General features: G+C 40.6%; 2 protein-coding genes across 2 annotated transcripts; both read right to left on the reverse strand.

Annotated features, from left to right (window-relative positions):
• Window positions 1-77: 77 nt before the first annotated feature.
• On the reverse strand, window positions 78-5,908 carry cmbl (carboxymethylenebutenolidase homolog (Pseudomonas)). The gene is made up of 6 exons (XM_083777994.1): window positions 5,833-5,908; window positions 2,834-3,048; window positions 2,615-2,722; window positions 2,262-2,404; window positions 1,874-1,965; window positions 78-555 (listed from the first exon to the last, which is right to left on the reverse strand). Exons 2-6 carry the CDS (start codon window positions 3,046-3,048, stop codon window positions 376-378), a joined length of 738 nt encoding a protein of 245 aa, XP_083634120.1. The 5' UTR covers window positions 5,833-5,908; the 3' UTR covers window positions 78-375.
• Window positions 5,909-7,630: 1,722 nt separating this feature from the next.
• Window positions 7,631-13,028, reverse strand: LOC310867769 (carboxymethylenebutenolidase homolog). The gene is made up of 6 exons (XM_083777895.1): window positions 12,984-13,028; window positions 10,712-10,902; window positions 10,375-10,494; window positions 9,718-9,860; window positions 9,270-9,361; window positions 7,631-8,740 (listed from the first exon to the last, which is right to left on the reverse strand). The coding sequence occupies exons 2-6, from the start codon at window positions 10,900-10,902 to the stop codon at window positions 8,561-8,563; spliced, it is 726 nt and encodes a 241-aa protein (XP_083634021.1). The 5' UTR covers window positions 12,984-13,028; the 3' UTR covers window positions 7,631-8,560.
• Window positions 13,029-16,620: the final 3,592 nt, after the last annotated feature.

The following is a 16,620-nucleotide window of genomic DNA, read 5'->3' on the forward strand; positions in this document are numbered from 1 at the left end:
GAAGCATATCATAGGTATTACAGAACTTTGAAAACTATGATAAACGTGAAACATGCATATTAATTTAGTGGGATTTGTTGGTTACAAAAAGCCTTTATTTAATATTCCAAGTGTATCCCTACAATTTACAGTTTCAATGCCAAGTAATTTGTAGCACCATAATTTAAGTCCACTAAAACTAAATTGCGCTGTACAACGGCAAGTATGCAGGTTTGAAAAGGAATGTTGGTGTTGGAATGGTAAAACTATCTTGACAATATCCAGATCTTCCCATATGGCGAGATCTATTCACTTTAGTTTATGAAACTAAAGTGTGAATAGTGAATACATAACATGCAATGTTAAGCTAAACAAATATGGTTTTACACTGAAGCCCTACATGTATTTTCTCAGCCAGTTAAGCATGTCCTTTCTAGCCTCCTGAATGCTGGGCTTGTCTGTGGGATTGATGTCCTCTCTTTTGCGATGGACAAACCCATGACCCTGACCGGGGTAAATCTTCACTTTGTAGTCCACGGTGCATTTCTCCTTTAGTTTCGCCTCAAGGACACTTACCTGAGAAGACCACATAACTAGAGCATGAGAAACATAATGACGAATCAGGTCTTGACTATTAAAAGCTTCCTACAAAAAGGGATGTATCTAAATTCATATTTTTAAATGTTCTCACCCCACCCCAAAAGTTTGAGCAATTCATTGAACCATTTCTATGCTTTTGAACTGAATCCCTTTTTTTTTTTTTTTATAATTTGTCCCGACTAAATTATTTAAAATTGTATGCAATGGGTTTCCTAGGGAAATCGGACCAAATGTCAAGAGATCCTTTGTAGAAATCCCCTGAAATTATATTAAACTAATTTAATTCAACCCAACTCTGTTAAACTGCATAAGTTCAGGTAAAATAAGTCTGTTTTGAAGCTCCCTAGACTACAGTACTACACATGCATTACATTAGGACTTTAGAAGAACAATTTGAATACAGTAGATAGTAGTTGCATTATATATTATACACAATACATACAGCTCAAAGAAATTGAATATTCTGCAAAAGTATATTTCAATTCATTGCGCATAAAGTGAAATATTTAACACCTTTTTTGTTTTAATCTTTATTTCATCACCGGTCGTGGCATCGAGGTGATCAGTCTGTGGTAATGTTGTGGTGTTATGGAAGCCCAGGTTTGCTTTGATAACAGCCGTAAATTAATTTGTATTCATTGCATTATTGTCTTATGTCTCACACCTTCCTCTTGACAATACAACATAGATTCTCTGGGGGGTTCAGGTCAGGCGGTCAATACACCAGTTACTAGCCGTTTTGGCACTGCAGGCAGGTGCCAAATCCTGCTGGAAAGGAAAATCAGCATCTCCATAAAGCTTGTCAACATACGCAGTGGTGTCATGCTCGTAGAACGCAGTACCATACAGTGGTACAAGTAATAATTTGACGCGCACGCGCAGGGACGGAATGGTGCATGTGCGTGCACGCTAGAACACGCCCACCTAGATTCAAGAGAAGATGTACCATAGAGTATTAAAAGATGCACCTAATCAACCTCGCGTCATAAGATGCACAAAGTACCCAGTGGTCTAGGTTTGTTGGCGCCCCCCCCCCCTCTATTTTCACACCGTGTCAAGTACCGTGCCTACTTCTTTGCATAACATGACAGCTTTAACTGTTTATACCTGAGCGCACGGTAAGCATGTACACAGTAGACTAGGTGGTGTTCTGTACACCAGAAGAATGCCCTTTTGAATTATATTACAGGAGAACATGAACTTTTGCAGAATATTCTGAGCTGTACGTATTGTACTGTATGTATTTTTCTTCAAAACTTGATTACTGGTAGTGGAGAAAGTGAAGAAAATTAACCTGGTCCAATGGGATAACCTCATCTTTTTCCCCGAAGATGAATAGTGTTGGACTCTTGAGCTCATATCTATCCTCCCTCTCCTTGATAATACCTGCCCACATGGGAATGACAAAAAATATATTATCTCAGAAAGCTGCATGCCGTCTGAAGATTACTTTACATTTTTCAAAAATAATTGTAATTCTCATCACTCATTATTAGTCACATCTTAAGGTATCTGTACAACATAGTCTCTGTGATTTAATGACAAAGGCATTGTAATAGAGTTCCAATAGTGTAGCTATTGGAATCATTTAACATAATTTGATTAGAGTCATGAGTGCAAATGGTGGCATGTAAATTTAAAGCTTTTCAATTAAACAAGTTATTGGGTACCAATCACATTACCGTATACTGAGACTCCAGCTTTGACCTCTGGATACTGTAGGGCCAGTAAGTGTGTAGCAACCCCTCCCCAGCAGAAGCCCACTGCTCCGATGTGTATCGCCTGACATTGTTCCTTAAGAAATGTCAGCACTGCATCCACCTCTCTAGGCAGGAAACACAGGGGCGAAGAGTAGAGTAGACGTCTGTTATAGAACGTCGCAGGCCCGCCCCCTTCCATGACAACGAGCGGCCCGGAAGAGAATTTCACAATTCTTTTTTCCCATAGACGTTTCAAAAAGTATTTATTTAAAGACCTGTAAGCCTCGGACAAAGCTAACTCTAAATAGACTATTGAATTAGATGACAATAGTTACTTGTTGATGTGTGTGGGCTTCTTGTCCTCCAGCCACTCCTGAAACTTGGACCAATCATGTGTAGGACTCCATGGTTCCTTCCCCACAAATAAATCTGGGCAAACAGCACTGATCAATGGCACAACGGGAGAATAAATCATTACAATATCAGAGCGGTCTACTTTTAAAAGCCTGAACTGTCTGTCAATGTTAGATTATTAAAGATTTGATTTTACACACATGTATCCATTAGCAGCCAGCATATCTGCCATATATCTAGTATTGGGCAGCTGCCATCCATATATATCCTGTATGACAATGATGGCTCTGTCGGATGCTGTGGGCGGCTTCACGACATAAGCCTTGATGTGCTCTATCTGGACCTCCTGGCCGAGGGCCCCATACTCCATCCTGTCACCAATATCACACGGGCATGGCTTTGCTTCATTTGCCATCTGTAATATACACATTAAACACAGAAATATAGCTTAGGTGTGCATATCTTATACTGAGTAGTGAGGGGCAGCGGTGGCCTAAAGGCCTATTGGTTTAGTTCCTATCTATCCACCAGAAAACTGTGTGTAAGTGTCAACAGTGTAAAATCTCCCTACCACACCTGTTCGGTCGGTGTCCCCCAGGGCTCAATACTAGGTCCAATTTTGTTCTCTCTGTACATAAATGACCTACCTGAAGTATGTAATAATCGTAGTATTATCGTAGTATGTCCAGGTGTATACAGATGATGCTGTTGTACTTGCCCATGGTAAAAGCTATGCAAAGAGCTAACCTTTAAAAAACATGTGAAGAAAGTCACTAATACGATTAAATTCAACCTTCAAAATTGTAAACAAATTAGACCCTTCCTGACAGTTGGAGCGGCCAGATCGTATCTTCATTCACTGTATGATCCTATCGCACATTGAATACTGTTTCACAAACTGGTCTTGCACAGGTGTGACTACTCTCAAACCCATAGAACAGCTCTACAAGAGTGCGCTCAAAGTCTTTGACAGGAAGCCCCACTCATATCATCATTGTAACATCCTCCGGAGGCTAATCTTTTTGAGCTTTGATAACTTTAAAATGCTCAAACAGGTTGAGGTCATATACAAGACCCTACATGGTCTGTGCCCGCCCCCCCTAAGTGAATTAATTAAACGAAAGCCTGATAGGGGAATCGGTACCAGAGCAACCACTCGAGGAGACTGCGAAGTGCCGCACCGGCAAACAACATTCAGCCAAAATGTCCTCTCAGTACAGGGTTGTGTAGCATGGAATGGCCTTCCTCGGCGCATAAGGGATTGTGCTACATTTCCATCTTTTAAATTAAATCTGAAAAAATGGTTGCTTGAAAACCAAAGCTGCAACCATTCATGATTATTTTAGGTGCATTTCTTTTTTTATGCGGTGTTCCCTATGTAATGTTATGTAAATGTATTCCACTGTTTGCCTGTCTGTTTTCTGCTTTTTGTCTCTTGCGAGGACTGCGGATGAAAATTAGCAACTGTGCTATATCCGGTGTATTTACGTTCATGTGACGTCCATTAATATGCATTGTCCTGTCCACATAAACAAATAAAGTAAAGTAAATTCATAATCCAGTTTAAGGTGATAAGTGGTTAGTAAAAACAGTGTTGGGGTGAGCGGTGAGTCGCTTATCACTCAATACTGGAGTATGAATTGAATAGGCAGGCCTTAATCAGACCAGAGTGTGTCCAGTGAAAACCGCGTATGAATCTGATCTCAGGTCAGAAGCAGTAGCCCATGTCCAGTGAGTTAGCCAGTCTCTCACTAACACCCTGACGGGAAAGCCTCTGCTGCACAAAGGGAAAAATTCCACTGCCGTGCAAGGGGTCAAATTTTACCGAAAATAAACAAAACTACTCTGCTAATCACCGAAACAAAGCCTGTTTTGTATTGGTGAAACTCTATTCTCCAGGCTCGGAAGCGTCTCCGGTCCCCAGCTTCTCTCTAAAATGCACTTTGTGCCATTTTAATAATACCGGACAGTAACTTCTTCTACTAGACTATTACTACATTTCTGGGTTGTGCCTGCGCCAATCCAGTTGGATGCATTTTATTTCATGACAAAAATAATGCATTTTAGAGAGAAGCTGAGACGCTTCGACGAAGTAGGATATTTTGCCTGTGAGCAGCAGAGGCTTTCCAGACAGGGCCGAGAGACTCGCTAACGCACTGGACGAGGGCTAGAGGAGTAGGCTACCCTTGTTGCCGGAAGGTTGCCGGTTCGATTCCCCAGATTGGCAGGAAATCTGGATGGGGAAGTGAATGGTCATCATCACTCCCCCAGCACTGCTGACGTGCCCTTGAGCAAGGCACTAACCCCCAAACTGTTCCAGTGGAGCTGCTTAGTGGTCAAGTGTGTTTCTATGTGCAGGGTGTTGCTGAAAACAAGCACTCACTCAGCTATTACCCTGGGTAAATCAAGAACAACAAAAAATGGCATACGTATAGATAGATGTCTGCATGACTGAGTCATGCACTGGAGAGCAACCTTTGACCAAGCAACAGTAGGCTACACTAACATTGTGCCAACAATGTGTGTCCAGTGTGACATGTCTAACGACTGACGGACAAGCTACACCAGGCTTTTCGCGCACGTTTTGTGCGCGTTTACCCTAAAAAACGCGAACCCCGCGTACGCGCACTTAAAATAGGACTGTACCTGAATTCGCGCGTGTGTGCGTATTCGCGTAAACGCGCACTGAAAAGCCTAGTGTAGCTTTGGCCGTCAGACGAGTGTCAAAGTGTGTGTGTGTGTGTGTGTGTGTGTGTGTGTGTGTGTGTGTGTGTGTGTGTGTGTGTGTGTGTGCGCGCGTGCGTGTGTGCAGTCTGTGCGCGCGTGCGTTAGGAGATTTTTCCTTATTATACATTATACTTTAAGGATTGTTCAGATTCCTGATGTATCTTCAAACTCATTATGGCGAATAAATGCTAGATTATGCACGCCATTGCCTACTATATAACGGAATGTGTAGGTCCAGGATAGGCCTATAGTGCGTTGTGCATTACTTTACTTGGCATGCATGTTGGCAGTGGCACAAAGTTCTAAATAGCTAGGCTGCTTCCCTCTGAATTATCTCTGAAACTATTAGAGGAACGATGGCTCGGGTATAACACAGCACAATTTACTGTGTTATGTCTTCATTTTTTTATGGATGTGAAAATACTTCTTCAATCAATCAGCAGATATTGTATTGATCAGATCTCAAACTTACCTTCTTTCCGAGACGAGTGAGCCTGTGAGGACTCGGGACAGCTTTATTGAAGGAAAACGACTGCTTTACGGTATGTTCAGAACTTGTAGACAGATCATATGAATGGCTGGCTGAAACGTACGCCCCCTTAATATGAATGCACACCGCCAATCACATTTCGTCCAGTGGCAGTGCTGTGCGACGGTTATAAAAGGACCATGCCTTGGATCTATTGAGTCTATCAGATTCATAGTCACTCGCATTTTATCGATTTTGAGTTTTGACATTTGCATAAGATACGAAAGTAAACGTAAGACTCGATGTGAATGAATGCTATCCACAAGCACTGGCCTGTTACTGAGTTGATTGACCAACTAAGTCCGGTGACGCGAGATGTGTCCCAGTCCCACTGACTCGCACAGTCTGGGCTGTCTGTCTTGATTGATTGATTGATTGAAATCTTTATTAACAGTTTGTAGAATTTACAGTACATTTTAAGCACAAACTCAATACAAAGACTGTCAACTGTGAGTGGACGACCCAATTAAGCATTACACTTGTTTACAACAGGGTCCACATTGTTCAATTCATCAAAACATTTAAAGACATACAAACATTTAGAGACATACAAATAGACATTTCTCTGTAGGTAAAGAACAGAACAGGAATTCATCATATGGGAAGCAAAAAAGGGAAAAGATACTATATACAGTGAGGGAAAATGGGGTGGGGGGGATTCAGATTTTACAGAGGCCAGTTTCGAATTGCAGCCATCCGTAGGTGCCCTTTGAGAGCGGTTTTGAAGGAGTCAAGGGATTCACATGTCTTAATGACTGTTGGTAGGGCGTTCCACATTTTGGTGGCATAGGAGCGAAAAGAATTTAGTCCCTTGTTTGTGCCGAATCTGGGTTGTACATGGTTTGTTGCACTCCCTCTGGTGTTGTGGGTGTGGACTTTGTTTACATTAAGGAAGTATTTAGACAGGTACATGGGTATCTTGGTGGTGTATCGAATCTTGTGGACCAGACCCATTGCAAGATGCTGTACTCTGTCGTCGACCCTAAGCCATCCCAGCCTGTCAAAGTGGGCAGGGGTGAGGTGGGTTCGGGGGGTGAGGCCAAGTAGGAGCCTGACCAGTTTGTTTTGAGAGGTCTGGAGCCTTGTTTTAAGGGCCTTTGAGGTGCTGTGGTACCAAGAGGTGGATGCATAGTCAAAGAAACCTTGTACGAGGGCTCCTGTTAAGGTCTTCAAGGTGTTTTTGCTGACCAGTGAGGAGATCCTGTAAAGGAATCTTGTTCTTTGATTGACTTTTTTGATTACGTTGGTGGCCATTTTATCACCGGAAAGATTGGCCTCCAGGATGGAACCTAGGTAGGTAATTTCATCTTTTCGTGTGATAATATTGTCACCCACTCTAACCAAGAAGCCATCTGCCTTGCTGAGTTTACTATTTGATCCGAAGAGGATGGATTCAGTTTTTCCCAGGTGTAAGGATAGGATAGGATGTCTGTCACATCATGATGGACAATCATCATTGCCATGGAAACCACCTGAAAACATCATTTGCTGCTTAAGAGTGATGAAATGAATGAAAATTCAAATCTAATCACCTCCTCATTCACTTATTCCAAAGAAAACGAGAACTTCAATATCATTCAATATCAAGTTTCAAAAGTTAGCATTTTTCCAATCCATAGAAGTAAGTAAGTAATTAAGTAAGTACATTTTATTTATATAGCACTTCTCACAGAGAAAACTCACAACGTGCTTTACATGCAATTGAGTGTTCTTTATTATTTTGTAATTACATGATTGACATTTATTATTTTCAGATGGAGGAAATTGGTTATTGGTTTGATATAATATGTCAAACAAAAGGAATAAACCTTATTACCTTATTATTCCTTTAGATTTTGGGATTAGTGCAACCTATGTTGACACTGTTAGTTACCCATAGGCTGGGTGCTGAAACGGGTTTCATTGGTCACCTCATCACAGAAAACTGGATGTCCACCTGAGTGTGCTCACACTAGAAGGCACTGTCCAAAACATTATGCATACTATTATTTATCATTTGATACAAAATCCCTCCCTCCCAACATTGAAGTCATTCAAATGTTCTGTTCAAGTTGGTTTGTTTCGTCATTTTTATTTGTATATGACATGGTGAGGTATATATCACAGGTCTTACAGAACTTTGATCATGATAAAAAAAGTGTGGTAAACACACACACATGTACATGAATTACGAATTAGAATGTAGTGGGTTCCCTATACATAAATTAGGTTACAATAAGATGCCTTGATTCATATGCCCATATAAAATGATTATACTGCGCATTCAAATTGTAATCTACACAAAGGTTTAGTGCCAAATATTTTTTTAGAACCATGGTTTAAGTCCACTTTTCATTGTGACTAAAAACTGCTTTGTCCAGCAGTCTAAGCAGGTAAAAGGAGAGTGCTGTTGTTTTCTTTTCTTTTGAAAACAAAATGCCTGTGGTCTCTGTTGTTGTTAGTAAAAAAAAAATCTTTATAACCCCCAGATGTTCCAACATAGGTAGAAAATCACCTCTACGTAGAATATCACCACCACCATAGTAGTTCTGCAACACATCACAGCACTCATTATCTGCTCCCTCTAACATTTATTTCACCTCAAACCAAAGTGTGAAAATAACATGCAATGTTAGCGATGTGCGAGAATTCTACTAAATGTATCAGTATCAATTAACGCCACACTGAAGCTCTACATGGATTTGTTCAGCCAATTGATCATGTCTTTCCTAGCCTCCTGGAGTCTGGGCTTGTCTGCAGGGTTGACGTCCTTGAATCCGTGATCCAAGAACGCATGGCCCTGACCGGGGTAAATCTTCACCTGGTAGTCCATGGTGCATTTCTCCTTTAGTTTTGCCTCAAGGTCACTTACCTGAGGAGACCACATAATAAAAAGAGAATGTGAGACAATGGTGTCATGTGCATGACCAAGCATCACCCATAGGAGTTTGTCACCTCCATGTTTGTTTTGTTGAGCAAGTAATTGATCCACTTCTACAAGTCAAAGCATGCAAGAGAACCTTTGTAAAGCCATATAAAATGGCTAATCTGTCATTCTGATAGTTCCAGAAATCATACAAAGCAATTAATTCAATTACATTCAACCCAACCCATTTTGTAATGGTACACTTACTGCAATTTAGGCACAACAAAAAGTGAGCTTTAAAGCTCCCTAGACTGCAGTGCAAACAAGCAAAACGGTACATAAGGAATGTATTTATTGTGTGTAGTGTGTGTGTGTGTGTGTGTGTGTGTGTGTGTGTGTGTGTGTGTGTGTGTGTGTGTGTGTGTGTGTGTGTGTGTGTGTGTGTGTGTGCGCGCATGCGTGAGTGTTTTTGTTTATAAAGAATAGTGCAAGTGTACATAGTATATAATTTATATCATTTATTATACATACTAACCTGGTCCAATGGGATAATATCATCTTTCTCCCCAAAGATGAACAGTGTTGGACACTTAAGCTCATACACGTTATTCCTGTCCTTGACGATACCTGTCCTCATGGGAATGACAAAAACATATGTCACAAAGCTAGTATACTGAAGATTCCTTTACATTTTTGTAAAATAATTCATATTCAAATTAATCACTTCATAACATATCTGGAAATTATACCGTATACCTTTACAACATAATATCCATGCTTTGCTGAAGGAGAACATTGTCTTCTGGAAAGCACTACTATATACATAAACTAGTAATTACAGCAGTATGTTGTCATTGTAATTGTGAAGTCACGACACAGCAAGAATGTTTCCCCCACAGATGTCAGTCGACTAAAGTGATGAGTTCAGATGATGGAATGTCAATGAACAGCTTTTCAGTTAAATGATTAATTAATCACATTACCATAAGCAGAGACTGCAGCTTTGACTTCTGGATACTGCAGGGCCACTAAGTGCGCAGTAACCCCTCCCCAATTCATGCCGACTGTTCCGATGCGCTTTGCCTGACATTGGTCCTTCAGGTATCTCAGCACTGCATCCACCTCCCTAGGCAGGAAACAAAGTGTAGAAGTGAAAAGAAGATAAGAGTTGAATGGAGTTGAATGAGAAGTGTTGAAGTAGGAGGACCTGGGTGTTGAAGTAGGAGGAGAGTGGTATGAGCTGGCTGATACACGATCAGCTCTGCAAGCTGATAAAAATGTATGACACTTGACAGGCTAGCATGGAAGCTAGCCTGATAAATATCCCAACCAAGTTTGGAGGGAATTGTATGCACAGGGTGAAATCAGCCCCCCAACGGCTTCTGACATAGATAGTAGAGGCGAGGCCCTGTCTGTCGTGGGAATTTGAACGCACAAACTCACAATGTGAGATATTGTGATATGACTTGATTTATTTGGTTGTTCTATTACTGAATGAAAGGTATTTTGCATAAATTAAAGCATATCCATGAGTGGAACCAGGAGGACCTGAGTTTTTCAAGCTTGTCATAATAGACTTTCCTGGGTCAAGGACTTCTATAATTTATGTCCTGAGTACTAGTAAAACCCAGGTAGCTTACTTGATGACGTCTGTAGGGCTCTTGTCTGACATCCAAGTAGTGACTTTTGGCCCCATCTCAGACAACCATGGTCTAGCCAACCATGGTTCCTTCCCCACAAAGAGATCCGGCAGGACAGCACTGATAATGGCAAAACAGGAGACAAAGTCACCATTACAACCTCAGACCGGTCAGTCCACATAAGATACACAACGTAGAACATTCAAATACAATAAAAAAGGTTTACTACAAAATTAACTCTTATACAATATCCGTATCTGTATGTTTGTTTTTTAGAGCACAGCTATCATGTTACTGTTAATGTTAGTATGATTATTAAATATTAGATTTTACACACATGTATCCATTAGCAGCCAGCATATCAGCTAGATATCTAGTATTACGTGACTTCCATCCGTAGACGTCCGATCCAATAATGACGGCTTTGTCAGAAGCACCGGACGGCTTTACAATGTAAGCATTGATGTGCTCTATTTGGACTTCCTGGCCAAGGGTGCCATACTCCGCCTTGTCACTAACATCTGCCATCTGTAATAAACATAAACAGAAAGATAGTTATGAAGATGTGGAAGAAATCAAAAATGCATAAGGCTAGCCTATTTGTTGAGTGATCAAGCAGAGGCCGGGAACCTGGATGGTGCTACAGTGCATGCCATCCACTTTGCCAAGAGACACAAGAGTCATCAAGTGTGATGACAGTGACATTCTTGTGTTATTTTATTATGCAAGTTGCAGCCAAGCAAGCTCAGCTTCTGCCCTTATGCACAATAACCATACTGTGTAGTGTATAGAGGCAAAGAGCGTTGTGCCAATCAATACAAACTCGTGAAAAGCTGCAGGGGAAAGCTTTTGTTCCAGCCAGGTTCCATAACACCTCAATGTCACTAAAATCAATAATACAGAGTAGACCTCTCAAAATAAACAACACTACAAAATAGCAGAGATAGCCGTGGGAAGTCGTTTTGACCAGGGGGTGCTGAGGACCTCTGTCCCCCGCCCAGCAGGTCCGGTGGTGCATCATAGGAGAAGGACAATGGCAACAGAGGAGGCACCGGAGCCTTTTTATTAGGGTCCACAGTACAAACTAGAACTGCACTCTGTCGAGTGCATACTTGCTTGTTGCACACTAGTAGGCCATAAATGGCCAACTAGTGCGCAAGCAGAGCGTGCAAGTACTTTCGACCGCTGTAAACTGTCAAATCTCAGTATCTCTGTGAAGGAACGTTTGAAATGTCTAATTATTAGGTGTAACTATTTGCTACCTACCTACTTTATGCATGTAAACACCTAGTATTATTATTAGTATGGTTCAAGTTTCTATCTATATAAGAAATACAGTTTTATCAATTTAGAAATATTCTGGATCCCTTTTTAGTTTTTCAAAGAAAAATAAATCATTGATATGTGATGAAGAAAAAGGTATATAAACTGAATTAAAATATGTTATCACGTATACAGTATAATTATTTTATTATTTATTGTAAATTGTCAATTGTTTTAAATGTATTTCATCTTGGGCTATAGTGATATTAATACTAAATCATGATCAGAGTATTATGTGTCTCTAACTTCAATTTCTGTAATAATACTTTCACATTTGTTAAAATATACATTATCTAAAATACTTCCATAATCTGTAGTTGGATTTGTTTTTTATTAAACAATAAAAAAAAAGTTTTTTAATTGTTAATTAAACAAATAAAACAGCAAATTGTGCCTGATTTGCTGGGACCAGATTACATACATGACCATATTTATTACGTCATCATTGAGAGCTAGTGTTAGCTAATGTAATTTGTAAATTGATTAGCGGTATACTGTGGTTACTTTGCGCCAAAAACCGTCCCAGCCAACCCGCCACTTTTGATGCGTATGCAAATAAAACAGCAAATTGTGCCTGATTTGCTGGGACCAGGTTACATACATGTATACACAGGAACATTACCTTTAATCCTCCCAACACTAAAACATATCGTCATTACGTCACAATCGAAGACCAATTACACTCTGGCATTGGGTCCTTTAATCCACATATTTCTTACGTCATCATTGAGAGCTAGTTATACATATACACACCATTTACTCTGGTCCCAGCAAATCAGGCACAATTTGCTATTTTATTTTACAAATTACATATATATAGTATATGTATGACTAGCTCTCAATGATGACGTAAGAAATCTGGTCATGTATGTAATCTGGTCCCAGCAAATCAGGCACAATTTGCTGTTTTATTTGCATACGCATAAAAGGTGGCGGGTTGGCTGGGACGGTACATAAAGACCTGGCGAAACTATTACTTGCGCGCTCTTGCGCAAGTAATTACAGTGGACTGTAATGTGTACTCTGCACCTTGATAATAAAAAAGCAGTAGATTTATCCTTCTTACAATATAAAGGTATATTTGAATAATGTAAAAACTAAAGAAGTAGAATTAAAATATTTTTTAAAAAGAGAGTACTGTGTACAAGAATAGTTTTAAAAATTCTATAATAAAAGGCAACCGCAAAAAAGAAGAAAAAGAAAGAACGAGACAGACCTGTTATAATTATATCAAAAACCAAAGCCTGTTCCTCTACTATTTGCAAATGTTCAGATCTAAAACTTACCTTAGAGTTTCTGTTTGAGGATGAGGAAAGCTTTATTGAAGACTTCAAGAGCACAATGTAAAGGTATGCTCAGAAAGACCGTTTATATTAATGGCCTAGACCACGCCCCCTTTACAATGCACACCCCCAATCACATTTCTTCCGGTAATTCGTTCCAAAAATGCTTGAGAAAGATGAAATAGCCATGTTGTTTGCAATGACGCCAACACACGCCAATACCACCCACACATGCTTGGACTTGCGTGTCACTGCAGACACATCTCTCATATCTCCCACTTCGCCCATATCTGCTGGGCGAAGTACAACAATGTGCAAACACAGCAGCAAGATTTGTGAGTTGCTGTGATAGGAGAAGGATATCAAATGGAACACAACCACCCTAAAGACTAATCATTGTGTATATTCCTGCACTATACCTACATCGAGTAATCTTGGTACATAGATTGATCTATTGAAGATTCTGACCTTCAAATGTACATCATTCTTGTTTTGATTGTATTGCTGTATTGTTGTAGGCCTATTGTTCTTTCTGCTTTGGCAATGTAAACGTATGTTTTCTCATGCCAATAAAGCCCTTTGAATTGAATTGAAATTGAATTGCATCTCAAAAGGCGCCGCTGGGATTTGAACCCAGGATCTCTTGTTTACTAGACAGGCGCTTTAACCATCTAAGCCACGGCGCCAATGTCACCATAATTATGGAGATCGAATGATACGAATTCCTGGGCACACATGTAGCTTACTGTACATGTGTGAGTTTATGTTAAAAAAAAAAGTAGATATGAAAATGATTTCATTGATACACAGAGAGATATATGCGCGTGTCAGTAGCCTACATTTGCAAATCAACATTCCTCCACATGACAAACATTTGTTTTTGATTAAAAGATTTTGCTTTTCAATGTGAAATCAGTCAGAACATGTGTTATAGTGTAGTGTTGGTTAAAGGAGTATTTCAGAGGAGATCTTGAAAAGGTGGCCACACACGCCAATACCAATAGCCAGAGTTCCAATATTTTATTAGGACAGCAGGTAAGACAAAAATGAATGAATGAAAGGAGTATTTCACCCAAAAAATTACTTATTTTCTATCAATTACACAGCCCATGATACATTGAATTCATGGATATGTTTTAGTTTTTGTCACATTCCTGAGCCAATAATTTGATGACCGGGTCATCAGTCAATAAATAATTAAGAGACTCATATAGGAGACTCTATGAGACTCTGCCAACTGTCAACAAATGATCAGCATATAATAGGCTAGAATTGCAAACTCATTCTAAAATTCACGTTAACATTGTTTTGCAGTTTAATAAAATTTGTGGATTAAACTTGTGAAAAAAAAAAAAAAAAAAAGAATACAGTTAAATGTAGGCCTACAGTTATGACCCAATTGCGTTTTATTTTATCGAGGGGGGGGACGCACATTCTACCTTGGATACAAAAAAGTACCTTGAGAGAATGTCATGTTACCAGGCGTGTAGCGTGGATAAAAGTTTTGACTGGCCGCCAATTAGCATCGCAGATATAGGTGACACCGGTTTTGTGGACTTGCTAATGGGGGGGCATTTAAAACAAAGGCGACTTGCTGCCTTTGTCAAAGGCAGTTTTGTCAGAGCAGCAGCATTATTGGCTTATAGGAATGGAACAAAAAGGGCACGTATATGCTCCTGTATTTTAACATATATTATGGTGGTATTACTGTGAACCACTCCATACTGGTTAACAAGCTTAAAGCTATTGGTTTTGATAGCACATCAGCGAGCTGGATGCTATCCTACCTGGAGGGGAGAGAACAGATGGTGGAGGTGAACGGAACACTGTCCCCCCCCCCCCCCCCCCCCCTCCCAGTGAGCTGTGGCGTCCCACAAGGAAGCATACTGGGGCCTTTACTGTTCCTAATATATGTTAACGACATGACATCAGCTTGTGACTGCAACTTGTTCCTGTTCGCAGATGACTCAGCACTGCTGGTCTCGGACAGGAACAAACTGCAGGTTGAAAAGACCCTCAGCTCTGAACTCGGTAGAATCTGCACCTGGCTCGCTGATAACAAACTATCCTTACACCTGGGAAAATCTGAATCCATTATCTTCGGATCAATTAGTAATCTCAGCAAGGCAGATGGCTTCTTGGTTAGAGTGGGTGACAATATTATCACACGAAAAGATGAAATTACCTACCTAGGTTCCATCCTGGAGGCCAATCTTTCCGGTGATAAAATTGCCACCAACGTAATCAAAAAAGTCAATCAAAGAACAAGATTCCTTTACAGGATCTCCTCACTGGTCAACAAAAACACCTTCAAGACCTTAACAGGAGCCCTCGTACAAGGTTTCTTTGACTATGCATCCACCTCTTGGTACCACAGCACCTCAAAGGCCCTTAAAACAAGGCTCCAGACCTCCCAAAACAAACTGGTCAGGCTCCTACTTGGCCTCACCCCCCGAACCCACCTCACCCCTGCCCACTTTGACAGGCTGGGATGGCTTAGGGTCGACGACATGAGTACAGCATCTTGCAATGGGTCTGGTCCACAAGATTCGATACACCACCAAGATACCCAATGTACCTGTCTAAATACTTCCTTAATGTAAACGAAGTCCACACCCACAACACCAGAGGGAGTGCAACAAACCATGTACAACCCAGATTCGGCACAAACAAGGGACTAAATTATTTTCGCTCCTATGCCACCAAAATGTGGAACACCCTACCAACAGTCATTAAGACATGTGAAACCCTTGACTCCTTCAAAACCGCTCTCAAAGGGCACCTACGGATGGCTGCAATTCGAAACTGGCCTCTGTAAAATCTGAATCCCCCCCACCCCCCCCCCCTTTTCCCCTCACTGTATATGTATCCTTTCCCTTTTTGCTTCCTATATGATGAATTCCTGTTCTGTTCTTTAACTACATAGAAGTGTCTATTTGTATGTCTCTAAATGTTTTGATGAATTGAACAATGTGGACCCTGTTGTAAACAAGTGTAATGCTTAATTGGGTCGTCCACTCACAGTTAACAGTCTTTGTATTGAGTTTGTGCTTAAAATGTACTGTAATTCTACAAACTGTTAATAAATATTTCAATCAATCAATCAATCAAACTTGGAGAGCCAAATATTGTCTGAGGTGGTAGGCTACTTCAGTATAAAAAGGTTGGGAAACAATGGTCTAAGTGACCGAAACATCAACCTAATATTAAAGAAAAACATTGTGAGAGTGTCTGACAGTGCAGTGCACTGGGACCTTTTCTTTGTTTTTCAGGGCCGGCATGCACCCTGGCTGTGGTCCTGTGGGTCTGGAACTTCCGGGGACTCCCACACCGAGTTGCACAACTGAAATCAATGTGATTTTGGTCTTCATCAGGCAAATGTATCAGGCACATTTGGTTGATGATGACCTACCTAAAGGGTCGAAACATTGCAGTTTTTTGCCATTAAATAAAGTAAGTCTCTTGTGGAACTCGTGTGCCGATGTTTCTCCTTTGTCACATGAAGGGTAACCACGGATGCTGTCACCTGTCACATATGTTTGTCCTTGAGTCAAGTATTGTAGCTATACTACGTAGGTCTACGCAGTGTTTTCGGAAGTGGGGGGATGCCCCATAAGACAAACCACCAGAGGGGTGGTTT

The sequence above is a fragment of the Protomyctophum parallelum genome (assembly GCF_964188405.1).
Source record: "Protomyctophum parallelum genome assembly, chromosome: 12".
Lineage (NCBI taxonomy): Eukaryota > Metazoa > Chordata > Actinopteri > Myctophiformes > Myctophidae > Protomyctophum > Protomyctophum parallelum.